An 18,189-nucleotide genomic window follows, 5' to 3' on the forward strand; every position below is an offset into this window, starting at 1 on the left:
AACCTTTGAAGTTTTTGATTGTCACCTTGGTCTGAAGTTCACAAACCATTTAAGGCTGAAGTGGTCAGCACTGGCTGCCCATTAGAATCAATTTTTTAAAAATGCTTGCCAGGGGCACCTGGGTGGCTCAGTCAGTTAAGCATCTGCCTTCAGCTCAGATCATGATCCCAGGCCCTGCATTGGGCTCCTTGCTCAGCAGGGAGACTGCTTCTCCCTTTCCCCCTGCCTGCCCCTCCGCTTGCTGTGTGTGAGCTCTCTCTCTCTGTCAAATAAATAAAATCTTTAAAAAAAAAAAAAAGCCTGCCATTTCGCCTCTTCCTTTTTTTTTTTTTTTTTTAAATTGGTATGAGGTGGGGGGTTGTACATCAGCTTTTGAAACTGTTCCCAAGTGATTCTCATCCCATAGCCAGATTTAGGGACCACAGATTTCTGGCTAGTCATTAAATGAACTGGAGCAAACACTGATCCAGGATTTACATGCCTTACAAAGTGCCAGGGGTACATAGAAGCAGTGGTCCAGGCTAGGTTTTTGACCCTGGCTCAATGCAGCCAAAAACTGTACCTAGATTTGCTCACAAGTAAATCTACACTTGATCTTAGCTTAAAGGCTGAGGAGGAATACTCATAAGTAAATCTTAAGGAAAATAACTTCTCATCTCTGTCTTTCTTACTGAAAGTTCCTGACATTTTCAATATTTCTTTATAATATTTTTGTGTTATTTTAACATTTTTAAATAAAAGAATTATCAAGAAAGATGTAAACGAACAACATTAAAGTATATAGAATGAAAGATTAGTTTGAGCCTTTTCTGAGGAGGATAAAAAGCAAAATAATCCCACCCTCTACTACCCACTGCTCTACAGGTATTCTGTGGGCATTTAGATTTTCCCCCACTATTTGCAGTTAACAATTTGCAAGGAATAACTCTGTATGTATTTTCATATTGTTGGAGATGTATATGTATCTTTAGGGTAAATTCCTAGAAATTGGTTTGCTTTGTCAAAAGAATAGTGCTTTTATAGTTTAGTTTGGTATTAACAAATTCCTAAAGAATTAAAGTTTACATATCTATCCGTAGTGTGTAAGAATACCTTTTTCTCTACAGCCCTCCCAATAAAATGTCTTGTCATACTTTTAAGTTTTATCATTCACTGTGTGGTTTTAATTTAATTTGCATTTCTCTAATTATGAGTTTTAATATCTTGTGTATCTTCTGCAAATGATCTGTTTCATTGTTTTATTGTTATTTTGGTAGGGTTTTTTTCCCCCCGCTTTTTCTTATTTTTTAGAAGTTCCTAATATCAGTGTTTTCAAAGTATGGTCTGAGGACCCCCACCATGTCTCTGAAACCTTTTTAGGCTCAAGTGCAAATTATTTTCCTAACAGTATGAAAATATTATTTGTCTTTTGCACTATATTGATATTTTTGTAGTAAAGGTCCAGAAGTAGTGTTGGGTAAAACTGGCTGCCATAGCCCCAAATCAAGGTAATGGCATCAAACATTTACTAACAGTCACTGCCATACACTCACGGTTTAAAGAACAGTTCCAAGTTCGTTTCTGAATGATTCGAAGCAGTAAAAATTATTAGTTTTAGTTTTACTGCATCTCAGCTTTTGAGTACAGTTTTTAAATTACTCATTGAAATAGTATATATGCATAAGACACTTTATACTGAAGTACTTTTGTGATTGTTTGACTTGGAAACGAGTTGTGCATATGTCTGTGTGTGTAACACGATGTTTACCTGAAGGAAGATATGGTTATCCAGAGTTGAATATTTGACAGACATTTTTCTCAAATGAATGAGTACCTGTTGCTTCAGGGAAAGCAATTCTGATGTATTTGTTGCCAATAAAGAAAATTGAATTTAAAGCAAAAACTAACATTTGGAAAGCTTTCACCTGCTACCATGAGCCAATAGCTTTTCAGTACTTAGAGATTTTGATGAGATTGGTGATATTAATACACAATCTTTATTTTTATTTTTTTGTGATTTTATTTACTTGAGAATTTGAGAGAGAATGTGAGGGTATGAGCAGTGCGGGGTAGAGGGGTGGGGAGGGACAGAGGGACAAGCAGACTCCTGCTGAGCCCAGAGCGATAGGAGGCTCCATCCCAGGACCCTGAGATCATGACCCTGAGCCAAAGTCAGACGTTCCAAAGTCCACCCAGGCACCACAATACAGAATTTTAAAAAAATATATAATGAAATATGTTATCCTTTCAAAGATTTGCCCAAGTATTTTTCACATGACCAAGGCATGCTATTATAAAACCAATAATGGTTAAAAATACCCATTGGAAGTGCAAAACCTGCCAATGGGTATAGGAGTACAAAAAATTCATTGATATGTTTCAGATTGTACATTGCAGCTGTTAGGAAGCTCACACCAAGTTTTGGTATAAAATCAAACATAAATATCCAGAATAACCTAAAAGGGCTGCTTCCTTTTTTTTTTTTTTTTAAACTGTGTTTGTATGTGAAGCTGGATTTTCTTCACATATTTTAATAAAAAGCAACTATCACAACAGATTGAATTCTCTTGTATTTTTTAAAAAATTTCTTTATTAGTAACTGTTGGATTTTGTCAAAGTCCTTTTTAAAGTCTGTGGATATAATCATAGAATTTTTTTTCCTTTAGATTTAGTAATAGGATATGTGTATGATACCAGTGAATTTCCTTATACATCAATCTTGCATTCTTGTAATATATCATTTTGTCATGGAGTATTTGTCAGAAGTAGCCCTCTGTTTCCTCTTTTTTTTTTTTTTTTGCTTAATACTTTTTGTATAGTTATATAGAAATCATTTTGGGCTTTAATATTTGGAGTGGGGCTCTGTCTTTATAGACAGTCACTATCATTTAGATGTCAGTATTATAGTTGCTTTATAGAAAAGTTTAGAAGCTTTCCTTCATTTTCAGTGCTTTGGAACAGTTTATGAGGCGTTGAGGCTACCTGGACAATGATGTCTTGGTAGAATTTGCCTATGAAATCATCTGTGGCTGGTGCTTTTTTTGTGGGATAATTTTCTCTATTTCATTTCCGGAAATTGTGTTGTTTAAATTGCATTTTTAATTTCTGAGTCATTTCAATAATCGGGTTCATCTGGATTTTCTTTTTCTTCCCTTTACCCTTTTTAAAAAAAGATCTTACTTATTTGAGAGAGCATGTGTGCACACAAGTGGGGGAAAGAAGCAGAGGAAGAATCAGACTCCCTGCTGATGAGCAGGGACCCCGCTGCCTGGCTGGATTCCAGTACCCTGGGATCATGACCTGAGTGGAAGGCAGAAGCTTAACTGACTGAGCCACCCAGGTGTCCCTGGTTCATCAGGGTTTTCAAATGTATTTGAATTTGTTCTGTAAAGTAGTTTCTCGTATTTCCTAATTCTGTGCCAACAGTTGTTTCTTTCTAATCATATTTTTGAAATTTTAGGCCTGTTTCTGTTTTGTAATTTGGATATTGTCAGTTTTGAGTTATACTAAGGGAATGGTTTTATGTAGATTTATTCTTGTATTTTAGGAAGATATGAGTTTAGTAATTTTTTAACTTGGAAATATTTTCAGTTTTCTTTGTATTGGTCTGCCCTCAGTCATTGTGATTAAGATTTTCAGGTCATTTAGAAGTATATAGTTTATTATTTTCTTTAATTAAAAATATATTTTATTTATTTATTTAAAGATTTTATTTATTTGACAGAGCCAGAGAGGGAACACAGCAGGGGGATTGGGGGAGGGAGAAGAAGGCTTCTCACAGAGCTGGGGCTGGATCCCAGACCCTGGGATTATGCTCTGAGCTGAAGGCAGATGATTAACAACTGAGCCACCCAGGTGCCCCATTAAAAATGTTTTTTAAACGGTTTGATACGGTTCTACTTTCTGTTCTATGCAATGTGCATATAAGATATTCTTATAATGTATTACTTCTAAAGAGATTTTTAGCATAGTTGAAGGATGGTGAAATAATATATTTGATTTTCACAGCTTATTGATATTTATTATACAAGGTGGCATCAGATGTTTATACTAATTAAGTATTCATTCTATAAATTATTTGCCAGTTTTGTGATGATAACACTAGTGCATTGCCAATACCTTCAAGAGCTCTTATGATAAAAGTAAATGCAGGATTGTAGTGTTCAGAATTTTAAAATATGTTTTAGTACTTAGAAAACATTGGAATCAGCAAATTTTAATAATCTTTTATGTCCAGCATTTAATTTATTAGAGTATGCATTCCCATATCAGTATAGATCATTCTGATATGTATCACACAAGCAAGTGTTTGAATCATAGATGTAATAAGATGGTAATTTTTATATTTAAACTTTTTTAGATTGTATCATACAGTGAACAATTATTTTTCGTAATAGGAGTGTTTTTCCATAATTATTACTTTAGGCTCCTGGATTTGGATTTGGAATTGCAATATCTGGTGGAAGAGACAACCCTCATTTTCAGAGTGGGGAAACTTCCATAGTAATTTCAGATGTGCTGAAAGGGGGACCTGCTGAAGGACAGCTACAGTAAGCACATTTCTTTTAGTACTTGGTTACAAGCACTGTTCCTACCCTCAGTCACTGGCGAATTCTGCTAGGGATTTCCTTAAATTAACATACATTTCTACTTAGAGATAATAGAGATACCATAAATGGAAAGCTAGTATCCCTTACCTTAAATGGGTGATTACTGTAAAAATAAAGATGAAGAGAAAACTTGTTAGACAGTTTGGGGTGGAATTTAGCCTTCAGGAACAGCTCACTGTTAATCTTGTCCTTATTGTTCAGTTAAGATAAACAAGGGAAAGAGAGAAGGAAGATACGCTACCTAGCAAAAAGTGAGCTGTGGTCAGAAAGATTGAAAGAAAACTGGAAGGAGAAAGACTGCTTTTTAAGAAGGGAAGTACTTATGTTAAAGTACTTTTCCCAGCTATGTAACATGTATCTTTTAATGTCCTCTAATTGTACCACCAAAAATTATTTTTTGTTGTGGTACCTGTTCACTCTTTTGTTAAAAACATTGTATTAATGATTTAAAAACATTAGTGGCCTAAGGTTAGTTTCTAAATGTTATAGGAAATCAGAAAGTTATTTGACATTATTGTATCATTGATCTGAAGACAAATAGATTAGCCTATAATTGAAATATTTTTGTGGAAGAACCCATCTTGAAAATGTATTCACAAACCTGTCTGTATGTTTTTTCTCTAACTTGTTATTTTGATGACCTTATTTTCCTTAGGGAAAATGACCGAGTTGCGATGGTTAACGGAGTTTCAATGGATAATGTTGAACATGCCTTTGCTGTTCAACAGCTAAGGAAAAGTGGGAAGAATGCAAAAATTGTAAGTATCTTTTACCTTTAATTTAGCAAAAGTATCAACATTAGGGTTGATACGTTTCTGGTTTTTTAAGTTCATCTTAACCCTTTAAGAAAATGAAAACTGGATCAGTAGTTCTAAAGTTAACTTACAAGAGTGTTTTTTTCTAATAACTGGCGATGTGTTTTATCACTGTGTATATTTTCTCAAAATTTAGGTACTAGGATTTATTTATTTATTATCTAGTATTTATTTATTTATTTGATTGAAGAGGAAAGGTGGGGGGTGATTGAATGGTCACCTTTTTATCGCTTAATGTTTCCTTCTTTTTAAAGTACTTATATTAGATTGAATCTTGGCATGGTAGACTGTTAGAAATATTTAGCCCTGTTTTCTGTTACAGGATTTGTTTAATGGGCAAGTTTTACATTGTCCCTTGAACATATACATCATCAACCACTTTCCTTGTTATTCTGATACAGTTTGAGGAGAGAGAAAGTGGTAAGATTTTCATTGTAGGGTTGTTCAGGGTGCATTTTAATGTTACTGTTTTAGTATATAGCTGGAACTGTCTTCTATTTCATTATTTCTCTAAAAGTCTTTTTTTTTTTTTAAATAAGGGAAAAGAAGTTCAGTTAACTCTTAATAACTGGCTACAAATAACAGGTAAAACTAAGCCAGTGTGGCACAAAATGGATTTAATGTAAAAGTCCTATTTAAAATTATATATATTTAGGAGCATATTAGCTGTTTCTTTTACCCACTTTGCTCCTTCCCCACGTTTTTGCCCTTCTAGCTTCTGAAAGGACTGATAAAGGCACTGCTTTGAGGCTTTAGATCAGGTATACAGAGCAGGAAGAAGAGCCAGACAGAGTAGGCAGCTAGGTGGTTTGCCCTGCCTTGGCTGCTGAGAACTTTTCTACTTCCTAGCAGACACTCAGAACCACAGTGGCCCCAGTGGAAGGGAGAGGGTGTGAAAGGAAGGCCACCATTATGTTTGGACCTTAGGGATTGGGTGAGATCTAGAAGGTGTATTCCCTGAGACTGTGCTAAGACTGTGCACAGTTGCTAGGCCCTCTTCTCTTGTGTAGGCTGCGTGACATATGGTTTATTTCCACACCAGTGTTAATGCTGGTGAGGTGAGAGTTTTCTCAAATCGCAGTATACCCACTCTTGAGTTACGGCATTCCAAATGACAGATATCATCTTTTGAGTTATATATTTTCACAACTTCATTTTAATTATATATTTACAACTGTAATGTCATTTTAAAATCATAGTTCTCGTATACATACTGGTTAGTGGGTGGTAGAGTTTTTAAACAGTTTTTAGAACATGAGCTTATAGTATTTATGGAAGCAAATGGCTAATTTTTATAATTGCTTATCTTAAAACTGAGTCAGTTTTAGCATTCTTGCCTTAGCTGCTGATCCTTAGCATTGTTATTATTATTTACAGTGTTTTTCAGTTTCACATTCCAAGGTGAGCACCTTAGGTAAATTGGGTTTTTCTCCCTTATACATGAGGTTGTGAGCTTCGCTTATAACCCCAACTTTTTAAGCTCCCTGTTCTCCTGAAATGTTGAGCTGGGTTTTGTTGTTGTTGTTGTTGTTGGCATGCAAAATATTCAACTTACATACTCCATATCAATAATGCATCTAAGAAAGTTGTATTCCTACACCTCAGACTTTTCCCAATAGAAATTATTTTGTAAGAAGTAGGTCCAAAATCTGTAATGTATTTGAAATAGGAAAAGGATTTGGGGCAGCTCAGGGATAGATTTTGCTCTAAGTATACTTAATTAGCTACATGAGTTGGACAGGCAGAACTTAGGAAGGTTGGGCAAGTCTTTTTTTGCTTTATAGGGAGAGGTTATAGGGGGATTGAGTAGAAGGGTGTTTTAATCAGCAGAGAGCTGTTGTTCATTTCTACATTTGAAGCGATTGGCTCATATCTTGCTTTGTTAAGTTTATCATTGCCATATGACTTTTGAAATAAAACCTGTGTCTTAGATTGTGGTCTTTCATTGTGGGGCGGCTTTCTTAATTCATCCCCAGCCATGTCCAGAACCTCAAGATCATATATACATTGTTTTTCCTTATTTAATTTTTTTTTTCCAGTTCTGAATAACCACTTCCTCTTTCCCTGACCCCAGTTTTCTTCCCTGTGCTCTTACATTGGGGTGGTTGGTTGTTTATGATTATCTTTCCATAAGCTAAGAGCTTCTTGGCTATTAAGCAAATAAATTATTTCTTTTCTGTTGAACTAAAATGTTAGAACTTTACTGGATAATGTAACTGCCATAAGTAGGCTAATTTAGATTTAACAATGTGAGGATAGAAATAGTTTATGACACAGTGAGCATGTATAATTTTTATTAAAATTCTGACTATCCTAAAAAAGCATTATGAAGTAAATGACTCAGCAGAAACATCTCCTAAAGATGACCTCTTTGAGCACTTCAGTATATCTCCATGGGGCTACTTACCTAACCCATTCATGGGTGGGCATTTCAGCATCCAGTTTCTACAGGTATTAAAAAAATACTGTGTTGAAGATCATTGTGTTTCTACCTACCTATTCAGTTCCTGTTTAGGAATAACATCTTAGGAGTGGCTTTTCAGCCAGAAGGCATGAATGACTTGATGTATGTATTGCCAATGCCCTTCAGAAAGCCAGTAGGCTATTGTAAGTCCAGTTTTATCAACAGTTTTTAAATCTTTGCCAAACAGACTGAACATAGTATTTCAAGTGAAATATTTTATAGTACAAATGAGTTTATCCCGTTGTGTATATATTGCCCATTTATGTTTCTTTTTTGCTTATTCTTTTGCATCTTTATGGTGATAATTGTCATACTAGAGAGCTGTATATATTAGGATGGTTAGTCTTACGTCATGTATACTACATGTATTGTTTCCCCATATGCTTTTCTGAGTTGTTGTTTATGGTGATTGGGGGGTTGTTTTATGTCATTTTGTTCCAATACTGAAATGCCTTCATTTTTACGTTGTCAAATCTGTCAGATGTTCACTTGGTTGGTTCCATCTTTGCTGTCAGGCTTATAAACCCCTTTACCTTATCAGAGTTATAGAATTATATATCTTGTACTTTATTCTAGTACTTACAGGATTTCATTGTTTTATTTTACATTTGAATCTTTAATTTAGCAAAACTGTTTTGAAGTAGGCATTTCCCCCCAAATTTCTCTTTCAAAATTTTCAGTGATAAAATCAAGCAAGCATAATTGTCAAACCTGCTAAATATCTTCTTGTAAGTGTACAACCATTAACATAGAGAATTATAACAGGATTGGATATTTATCAGTAAGTTCAGCAATTAACTAGTTACAAATACTTCATTAACTGTATAGTTAAAATGCATGGCAAGGACCTTCTCCCAGAAACCTGAATCTTGACAGGTTAGATGGATATACACAATCATAACCATAATGCACATTGGAGATTGAGAGTAGTTTCAGATGCGGTCAATTTTACAGCGGTGGCAGGCACTCTCTTGAAGGAAGACATGGAAAGCTCCTAGTCCTTATCTGGTTACTTTTTTTTTGTTTGTATATTGCTAGGGAGGAATTAAAGATTTAAAAAAGTAACACTGCAGAAGTATTACTTCTAAAATAGTTTGTTGGAGCTTGAAGTAGAGGTGTGGCTAAAATGCAGAGAGTCAGTTAAGAATGTTTTATAGTAAGTGTTACTGGATAAGGGCCTGAGCTATGGGGCACAGAGGGTGGAAAGACAGACAGTCTTCTCTCAGTTCCTAACAGGGAACTGACCTGTCTCTTTTCATGTACTGGCATTTTGCTGCTTCTTCAGCTTCAGTGTTCTTTCCTCAGAACAGCCTTCTCTGATTATCCTTGGTAGTAAAAAGGAGCAGCAAGCCGTATTAAGTGTTAGAGCAGCTCTTTGAAGAAAATTAGCCACAAAGGGAAGAGATAGGATAACTTGGAAATGTGTAATAAGACAGAGGAATAGAGGATTAATTAGCAGATGAATAATAGGCAGAGAACAAATTTGAGGGAGACATGAAAGTTACAAGTACCTTCAGGGGTTGTTACTGATTAAGAAGTTGTTGGAGGTGGGTAGGGATAAGAATAAGAGCTCATATGGGAGGATTTCATTCATCCAGGAAGAGGATCAGCTTGGTCTTTGAGCCCCAAAGGAAGAAATGAATAAATAAGTGAGATACTGAAAAAATGTAGGAGTATAAAGGAAGTAAAGTGGCACTGATCTCTGTGAGTCAAGCTAAGCGACTGGGATCTTGGAGAATGGTTTTGGAATACCCATGTTAGCAAATTCCGTAGAGAGGCAAGAGGTAGAGGAAAGGAGTACTGAACAAGCAAAAGAATTCTGTTAAATAAAATGAATTTATGGAGGACCTACTCAGCAAAGTGTGGAAAAACAGCCATCTGAAGGTAAAGGTAATACAGGACTAGAGTTTTTCATAGCAGGTGATTGAGAGGTCAAGAGAAAGTCCTTTAAATATCACAGCATGACATTCCATGAAAACTTGAGAGCAAGGCAGGTGAAACCAGGAAGGAATTAATGGACTGGGAGAATAGGAGAGAAAGGAGTCCAAAAGAAGATGGGAACCGAAAAGTTTCAGTAGATCAAAGCATCAAAAGTAGAGACAAGGAATGTTAACCCAAGAAGATCTTACAGATATCTGATGAGATTCTGGGTATATCAGAGTGAGAAGGTGAGTTGCACACAGTTCAGGGATTAAGAGGCCACTCCATCAGGTAATGCTTGAAGATCTTGAACCTACAGAAAGTGAAGGAAAATTGAACCATTTATTAGAGTCATTGAGGAAAGAAAGCCAGAAGAAGGGATTTATGCCAAGATGAGAAATTACAAATTGGAGAGATACAGAAACTGAAAGCAGTTTGTATTGGTGAAGTATAATAGAGTTATTAGCTCCAACTTGACTTAGTTGAATGTTAGTGTGGAAGTAAAGTAAATTTCTCTGTTAAGAGTTTCAGTAAGACAGTTGTGGGCCTTGATATTGATGGATTCTGAAAATCTAAAGGAGTCAAGTTGGGCTTACAAATTTGCTTGGTAGCAACTACAGTATATTTGATGGTACTAGAGTACAGTGCTCCATCCTTCATTCCAACCACCAACAGTTATTAGTTCTTTTTTAAGCTGGTGATTATTACACCTAGAGAATCTTTCTGAATTAAGTAACTAAGGACTTCATTTGACTCACTATTTCAAATTTGGTTCTTAACCAGATCTGTCGAGAGCAGAAAACACATCCATTATGGAAATAGTAATTTGTTGTATATTGTGTCTCTCTGATTCATAATTAGTTTAATTGATATGGGACCAGAAAACTGTAATTTTCTTTTCTCTTAGAAATGAAAGTATATATGGAAATCAGTAAGCTTTTTTGGTAAACTTTATTTGTAGACCATTCGGAGGAAGAAGAAAGTTCAGATACCAGTTAGTCGTCCTGATCCTGAACCGGTATCTGAGAATGAAGAAGATAGTTACGATGAGGAAGTCCATGACCCAAGAAGCAGCCGTGGCGGTCTGGTCAGTAGAAGGAGTGAGAAGAGTTGGGCAAGGGATAGAAGTGCAAGCAGAGAGAGGAGTTTGTCCCCACGGTCTGATAGGCGATCTGTGGCCTCCAGTCAACCTGCCAAACCCACCAAAGTCACGTTGGTGAAATCCCGGAAAAATGAAGGTATTCTCTCCTAACTCACTTATCATTTTCACGTGAAAATGTTAACATTAATTTTGGTAAGAAGTAAAATTGCCATCCCTTCCTATCCTTGCTTTTGTTGTCTTTTGTGATCTTCATTGTTATGTCCTGTTGCGGTAGGTCTTGTCCCGTTTAGCAGACTTCAGGGATCATCACTTTTCTCTTGAATAATTTTGTTGTAGCAGATAGTCCTTCAAATAAATGGTCCAGTAGTTGGATTTTGTATTTCTTTTGATTAGGATAGCCAAATACAAATTATGCTAATAAATTTCATACCATCGCCAAGCTCAAAATCAGTGTTTTACCTAGCTGTTAGAATCAGTAGTGGCATAACCATAGGAAGAAATCTTGGACTTGGTGGAGGTGGGGTGTGTGGAAGGGCAGAATACTTTTTAAATGAAGACATTAAGAAGAAGGATCCCCCTGTTAGGGTATCTTTCTGTAATGCAGGGCATCTTTAACATTTTTGAAACTAAAGCCAGCTGCCTCCCCTGAATCAGATTTCATAAGAATGAATCTGATTGCGGTATCCTTCTGCTGTGGACGCGTCTCTCAAATGATCATTTGTGGCTGATCATTTTGGTAAAAAGGTGTTGTACTAAGAATATCATGTGGGCTCACTTTGATCTGCTCTACCAGCATCTGACGGACCTTTTTCTAGTTCTTGCTCCCCACCTTATTCTGTAGCAGACTTCTCAAACTCTCCACCCCTGCTGTGGTCATTTTCCAACCCTCTCTGGCCTGATAACTGTTTCACCTTGCTCCCCAAACCATGCACACTAATTCAGTAGAAATTTTCAGTGTTTATTTTACTTACCTTTTCAGCACCATTTTGCATAGCATTAACCACTTCCTGTATTTTATATATGTGCTGCTGAAGCAAGCTCGAGTTCCTGTGTTTTGAAATAATGTCTTCTCTCGGCTTCAAGAGAATGATAATACTGTGTCCTTCTGGGTCTCCCATCCCCTTTTTGTATCCTTTCAACTTCATTCTCCTCATCCTGCCCTCTGATCTTAGGTAGATTTCTCTTCCAGAGTCTCTTTTTTCTTCAATATAACCTCTTCAGGTGGTCTCATCTACTCCTTGGCGCAGTTATCTGCTGCTGATGGCAAAACTTATTTCTCCGGCTGTACTTTCGTGAGCCAGCTGACCCTTAGGCATACTCCCTTCAGTGTTTCATGTAGCTCAGCTTCCTAAAATTCAGTATATCTTGAAAGAAACGCACATCTTCCTCAAAATTTTTGTGTTTCTTATGAGGTCGCTGGTTCAATATATTCCCATCTACCTGGTTTTTCATGCCAGTTTGGATAACATGGTAGTTATCCTTAACATCTCTCTTTTCCTCACTTCCCTGTATCCACTTGATACATGCTAACTTCCTAAATACCACTTTTTTTTTTCCCCCCAAAGATTTTATTTATTTGACAGAGGCATACAGGCGGGCAGGGGAAGCAGGCTCCCCACTGAGCAGAAAGCCCGATGCGGGACTCTATCCTAGGACCCTGAGATCATGACCTGAGGCGAAGGCAGTGGCTTAACCCACTGAGCCACGCAGGCGCCCCTAAATAGCACTCTTAAATAACCATCCCACTACTGCCTTTCTCCAATGCCAGCACCCTTATCCAAACTACCATAATCTTTTTTCTTTCAGCTGTATTGAGATGTAATTAACATTGTATGTAAATACATAAAATTTTATGCACTTAAAATACAAACTTGATGGTTTGATATACATATACATTATAAAATGATCACAGTCAGGTTTATCACAGCCATCATTTACATGATAATCGTAGTTAACTCACATTCTCTAATAGTTACTATTATTAGTTTTTGGTCTGGTGAGCAACCCTAACCTCTTCAGTGAACTTAGTAAGTCTCTAAAACTAGACTCTGGATCCCTTCCAGTCAGTTCTACAGACACTTTCACAGAGATGCATTTATTTTTAACCACCCTGTCTCTACCACTGCCCACCACCTACTCCCACCCCACATAATCACACATGCACACCCTCATCCTTCTGGTTCAGTAGTATTTCCACTTTAGTATTTCTTCTTTAGGGAGGCCTTCTCAGACTCCATTCTGGACACGAAACCCTGTATTGCCTTTATCTGTCCTCTTACACTTATATTTGCCCCTAGTGCGTGTGGAGGTTGCCAGGGAGTGCAGGGACTATCTCTCATTTGCTGCTTTTTTATCCACAATGCCTGGCACATAGTTAATATTTACCTAAGGAAACACTTGGAGTATATGAATATATGAGGATTATTTTGAAGTCATCTCTTTATTGGTCATTTATAACTTTTTAATCTTTTTTTTTTTTAAGATTTTTTTTTTTTTTTTTCAGTTTTTTGAGAGTGAGAGAAGCCCTTGGGGGTGGGTAGGAGCAGAGGGAGAGGAAGAAGCAGGCTCCCCACTGAGCAAGAAGCCTGACACAGGGCTACATCCCAGGCCCTGGGATCATGGCCTGAGTTGAAGGCAAATACTTAACTGACCAAGCCACCCAGGTGCCCCTGTAACTTTTTAATCTTAAATAAAGAGAAGTTTGTCATCAATACTGTATTCTTTTGTGATACAACAACCATTTATTAAACACATATACTTGCCTGCCTAGATCCCCTCAAAAGTCATTTTATTTTTTTTACCGTGATTTTCTTGCTTGTGAGCGCTCTTTGTGTATTTGCCTTAAGTTAAGCTGTAACTCTGATGTAATTTATAGAAGTTTGAGTTAGCCGACCTGCTACCCATCCCATATTAAAAACAAAAACCCCAAGATCTTTTTTTTTTGCCCCCCCCACCCCCACTTCCTTAATGCAGAACGACACTGTCCTTTTCTCTTTCCTGAGAAAACCAGGAGCAGTGCTTTTCCTGTTGTTGTCATTGTTGTAGTTTAAAACAGAATTCTATAGTTTTGCAGGTCCCTGGACAGTTTTCTGGACACTCTGGTACCTTCCTCAACTGTGACCATTTCCTCACCCACAGATAGAATCAATGTTGCCTTACTTTTGGATACTTGATGTTAAAAGGAAAAGACTGGCATTTATAATTCATGCCTGTATCTGCTCAGCTAGTTGAAGCCTTAACACTAGTACAGAGTTTATGTCCTAATGCTCTACATTTGTCTCTCCAGTGTTAGAGGTTTGTAGGATTGGAAATACTTTCGCTCTAGGAAATTGATAGAAAACAAAAACAGTGTATGCTTGGTAACACAAGTTATCAGTAAAATTGCCAACCTCTCCAGAGTTTTTCCAACCTCAGGCAGTTCATTTTTTTAGAATTGTATTCATTAAACCTTCTGAAGAGCTAGTGTTTTATTACAACATAGAAAGAAATGGTCTGTTATTCAGGGCTTTTTTCTCTGAGTAAAATGGAATAAGGTCTGTCACTCTTTTTGCTTGAATCATATAACTTCTTTTGCTTTCATGTTGATTTGCACACTTTTGATAATTAGAAGAGATGTCATCTTTGCAGGGTAGCTAAGAATAATTTCTTATTATTGGTTGTACTTAAAAACTCAAGGTGGTCATTACTCTTATGCTTTTAAACTCTATTTAAGTCTCGTAGCATTTTACACTAAAGACATTTAAATATATTCTTTCAGAATATGGTCTTCGATTGGCCAGCCATATATTTGTAAAGGAAATTTCACAAGATAGTTTGGCAGCAAGAGATGGCAATATTCAAGAAGGCGATGTTGTATTAAAGGTATAGTCCTGTTCTTACATTTTAAGGAATTGAAATAGAAGACAAAATTCTAGTGTAACCATATAGCTTCTGCTAATGCTGAAAGCAATTTTGCAAAAAAAAAAAAAAAAAAAAAAAAAAAAAAAATTAAAAACTAATGTTTGGGACACTGGATGGTTTGCCATTTTTAGTGGACAAAAATGGTTTGTCTGTTATTACATGTCAACACTGATGTCTTTCTTTAGTCCTGGAGTCATCCTGGCAAATTAATCGCTACAAATGAATATCACTCACTGTTAGGAGCTACTTTGTAGGTAGATACATTTAGTCTTACATAATAAGTGTTTTGCTAACTAAATATTATTAAAATGTTTGTTAGTTTGTTTATAAGTAATAGAAAGTGACAGGCTTGGAGATACTAATTTGGGTTTTCTGACAAAGCAAGAGTGTATTAAAATTTTATTATTTTGGGGAAGAGGAGTACTTCGATAATACAGGAAAGTATAAAGGGAATATTTTGCTGCTTACAGCAAGCCAAGGATAATTTAAATATTCCTGATCCATAACATTAAGTTAACATTTGTATTTTTTTCATTTATTTTCAACCTCGTTTCTTTTCTGTTGCAGATAAATGGTACTGTGACAGAAAATATGTCACTGACAGATGCAAAGACTTTGATAGAAAGGTCTAAAGGCAAGTTAAAAATGGTAGTTCAGAGGGATGAACGGGCTACCCTATTGAACGTCCCTGATCTTTCTGACAGTATCCACTCTGCTAATGCCTCTGAGAGAGATGGTGAGTACAGTTCTGTTCGCAGAGCCCCTTTAAGTGACCCTAATGAAGTAGTAGGAAGATTTGATGTGTTTGAGTGAAATACTTTTGTACAAGCCAGACATCTTCAAAATCTAAGAATTACAAATATATATATTGTTTATATATATATTAGAGGGTAGAGGGTTTACTTTTAGTTACTTTCTAGTTTTATTGAGAAAATCAGCATATATCCATGTGGAAGTTTAAGGTGCATAGCATAATGGTTTGATTTATGTATATCATGAAACAATAACATAATATGTTTGGTTAACTCCTATAGATAAAATTACAAAAAAAGTTCGCCTTTTGATGAGAACTCTTAGGATTTAGTCTCTTTAATAGCTTTATATATACCATAACAGCACTGTTAGCTGTAGTCATTATGTTGTACATTACATCCTTGGTGCTCATTTATTTTGTAACTGAAAGTTTGCATCTTCCTCTAATTCCCCGTACCCCCCTCCCCCAACTCTCCTGGTAACCACAAATCTGAACTCTTTTTCTGTGAGTTTGGTCGTTGTGTGGGTTTGTGGTTTTTTGTGGTTGTTTTGTTTTGTTTTGTCTTTCTCTGACTACTTCGCTTAGCCTATGCCTTCAGGGTCCATTGATGTTGTCACTATGTATTTTCTGTAGGCAGCTCACCATTTTTATCAGTGGTTGATGAAGTTAATGCTTTAAAACATCAGTTTTATATGAAATTATATTTAGTAGCTTATATCTTTTATCCCTGGAGTACCTTACATTTTACTATAATCATTTTATGGGAAAATAAATAGCACCCTTTTACCTAACAGACATTTCAGAAATTCAGTCACTGGCATCAGATCATTCTGGTCGATCACATGACAGACCTCCCCGCCACAGCCGGTCACGATCACCTGACCAACGGTCAGAGCCTTCTGATCATTCCAGACACTCTCCACAGCAGCCCAGCAGTGGCAGGTAAATCACACTCTATCATTAATATAGTTATGTGTGCTTGATACATGTTTCTGGTATTGCTAACAAATAAAACTAGAAAATAGATTTTCTTTTGATTATCAAGTTTAGGTAGGGCTTTTTGTGGTTTTGTGGGATTTAAAAAATCAATTTAGGGATTATCTAGAAAACCAGAGGTCACTGAAACTTCTTAAAGAATGAAAGAGTAAATATCTTAGGTATGCAAGCTACACAGCTTCTTGTCAGTACTCTGTCTTTGTAGCACAGAAGTGTAACTGTAGACAGTATGTAAATGAACGGGCAGGGTCGTGTTCCAATAAAACTTCTTAATAAAAACAGTTGGCCTTAAGCTGGAATTTGCTGATCCACAGCATTAGAAGATGCTAGCTAGCTTATAGAATCTATTTCTTGGGCAGGTTAACTATACCAGTAGTTCTTTCCTAGACAGTTTAATCTGGACTTTGTTTTCCCTTTTAAAAATACACTGGGTATTGTATGTAAACAGTGCATCTTGGAACACTGCTCTGAAAACTAATGATGTATTTTATGGTGACTAACATAACACAATTAAAACAAAACCTAATAAAAATTTAAAATACACTCTTTGGTATTTATCCCAAGGGGGTCTGGTATGCTAGTAGTATATGACTTATCTGCGTTTATATGGTCTTTGGGATTGCATATACATTTGAGAAACTGAAAGTTATGGCCCTTGTCTCTAGAAAAGGGCACATGTACACATACATGTAGCATTTTACATAAAATTTGTGGACATTCCCAGGGCTCTGTAGGCTACCCAATTGATTTGTTGTTTTCAATAATAATCCATATGGAGATCTTCAGGAGGCACTTGAAAACTTGAGTGGAACAGTTTAGGATTAGAGATAGTTATTCCGGACTTAACTTGCATGGAGGTGTTAACTCAAGCCATAGATGTCACTGAAGTTTGGAGAGGCCAAGTGCTTGGGGGAGTGCATTCCTTAAGAAGGTGAGGAGGCAAGAAAGAAGGAAACAGAGAAAGGAGGAGTATCTGGCCAGAAGAAAGCCTTTAAAAGATTGTCAAAAGCCATAGTAATATGGTTGTACACTGTTGGTTTTAGATAATATGTGAAGCTGATACTTTCTAAATTTCAATTTCAGGTTTGTAAATTATATTAACTCTGATCTTTATTTTAAGGTTGTAATGTTTTCTTTAAAAAGGAATATTAATAGTATTGTCACAAGCCAGTCCTGGTTTATCTTATAGCTGATTATTATTATTTTTAACTGCTACAAGTTAATATGTTAGTTCTAAAAATCTTCCTGACACAGCATAGATGTTACCTGGAAAAGGATTGCTGCCACAGCACACAGTGATATAACTAACACCCTTGGATGCTTCATGGGAGCAGCTATAATTTTAACACATTTCTCACCCAGAAACCATACTGGTATCAAACAATTTGGACATGATTTTCCTTTAAAAAAAAAAATCCAAATTTTGACCATTAGTTTTTATTGTGAGCAAATTCGAAATTTTAGAAAGTTTTTTTTGATGCCTACTTTTTTCATTTTAGAGTTCATTCACACTTGGCATCTGTAACTTAAAAGTTGAGGGATTTTTAGAAAAAGATTTTTTATATTACAGTTGGGATGTTTTAATTGGGAACCTCAGGTATTCTTATGGGTAACACCAATTAAATGAAATCTTTTAAAAATGCGGAATC

At 36.1% G+C, this 18,189-nt stretch overlaps 1 protein-coding gene across 8 annotated transcripts in view; it reads left to right on the forward strand.

Moving 5' to 3' along the window:
• TJP1 (tight junction protein 1) overlaps positions 1-18,189 on the forward strand; it is a 243,097-nt gene that overhangs the window by 175,694 nt on the left and 49,214 nt on the right. For all 8 annotated transcript variants that reach the window (XM_045070625.1, XM_045070626.1, XM_045070627.1 and 5 more), the window contains 6 exons: positions 4,405-4,529; positions 5,245-5,347; positions 10,750-11,026; positions 14,648-14,751; positions 15,358-15,526; positions 16,339-16,486. In XM_045070625.1, coding sequence (XP_044926560.1) covers positions 4,405-4,529; positions 5,245-5,347; positions 10,750-11,026; positions 14,648-14,751; positions 15,358-15,526; positions 16,339-16,486 — 926 coding nt within the window. The remainder of the gene's footprint in view (positions 1-4,404; positions 4,530-5,244; positions 5,348-10,749; positions 11,027-14,647; positions 14,752-15,357; positions 15,527-16,338; positions 16,487-18,189) is intronic.

The sequence above is a fragment of the Mustela putorius genome, unplaced genomic scaffold, assembly GCF_011764305.1.
Source record: "Mustela putorius furo isolate JIRA1106 unplaced genomic scaffold, ASM1176430v1.1 tig00003972_pilon_pilon_pilon, whole genome shotgun sequence".
NCBI lineage: Eukaryota > Metazoa > Chordata > Mammalia > Carnivora > Mustelidae > Mustela > Mustela putorius.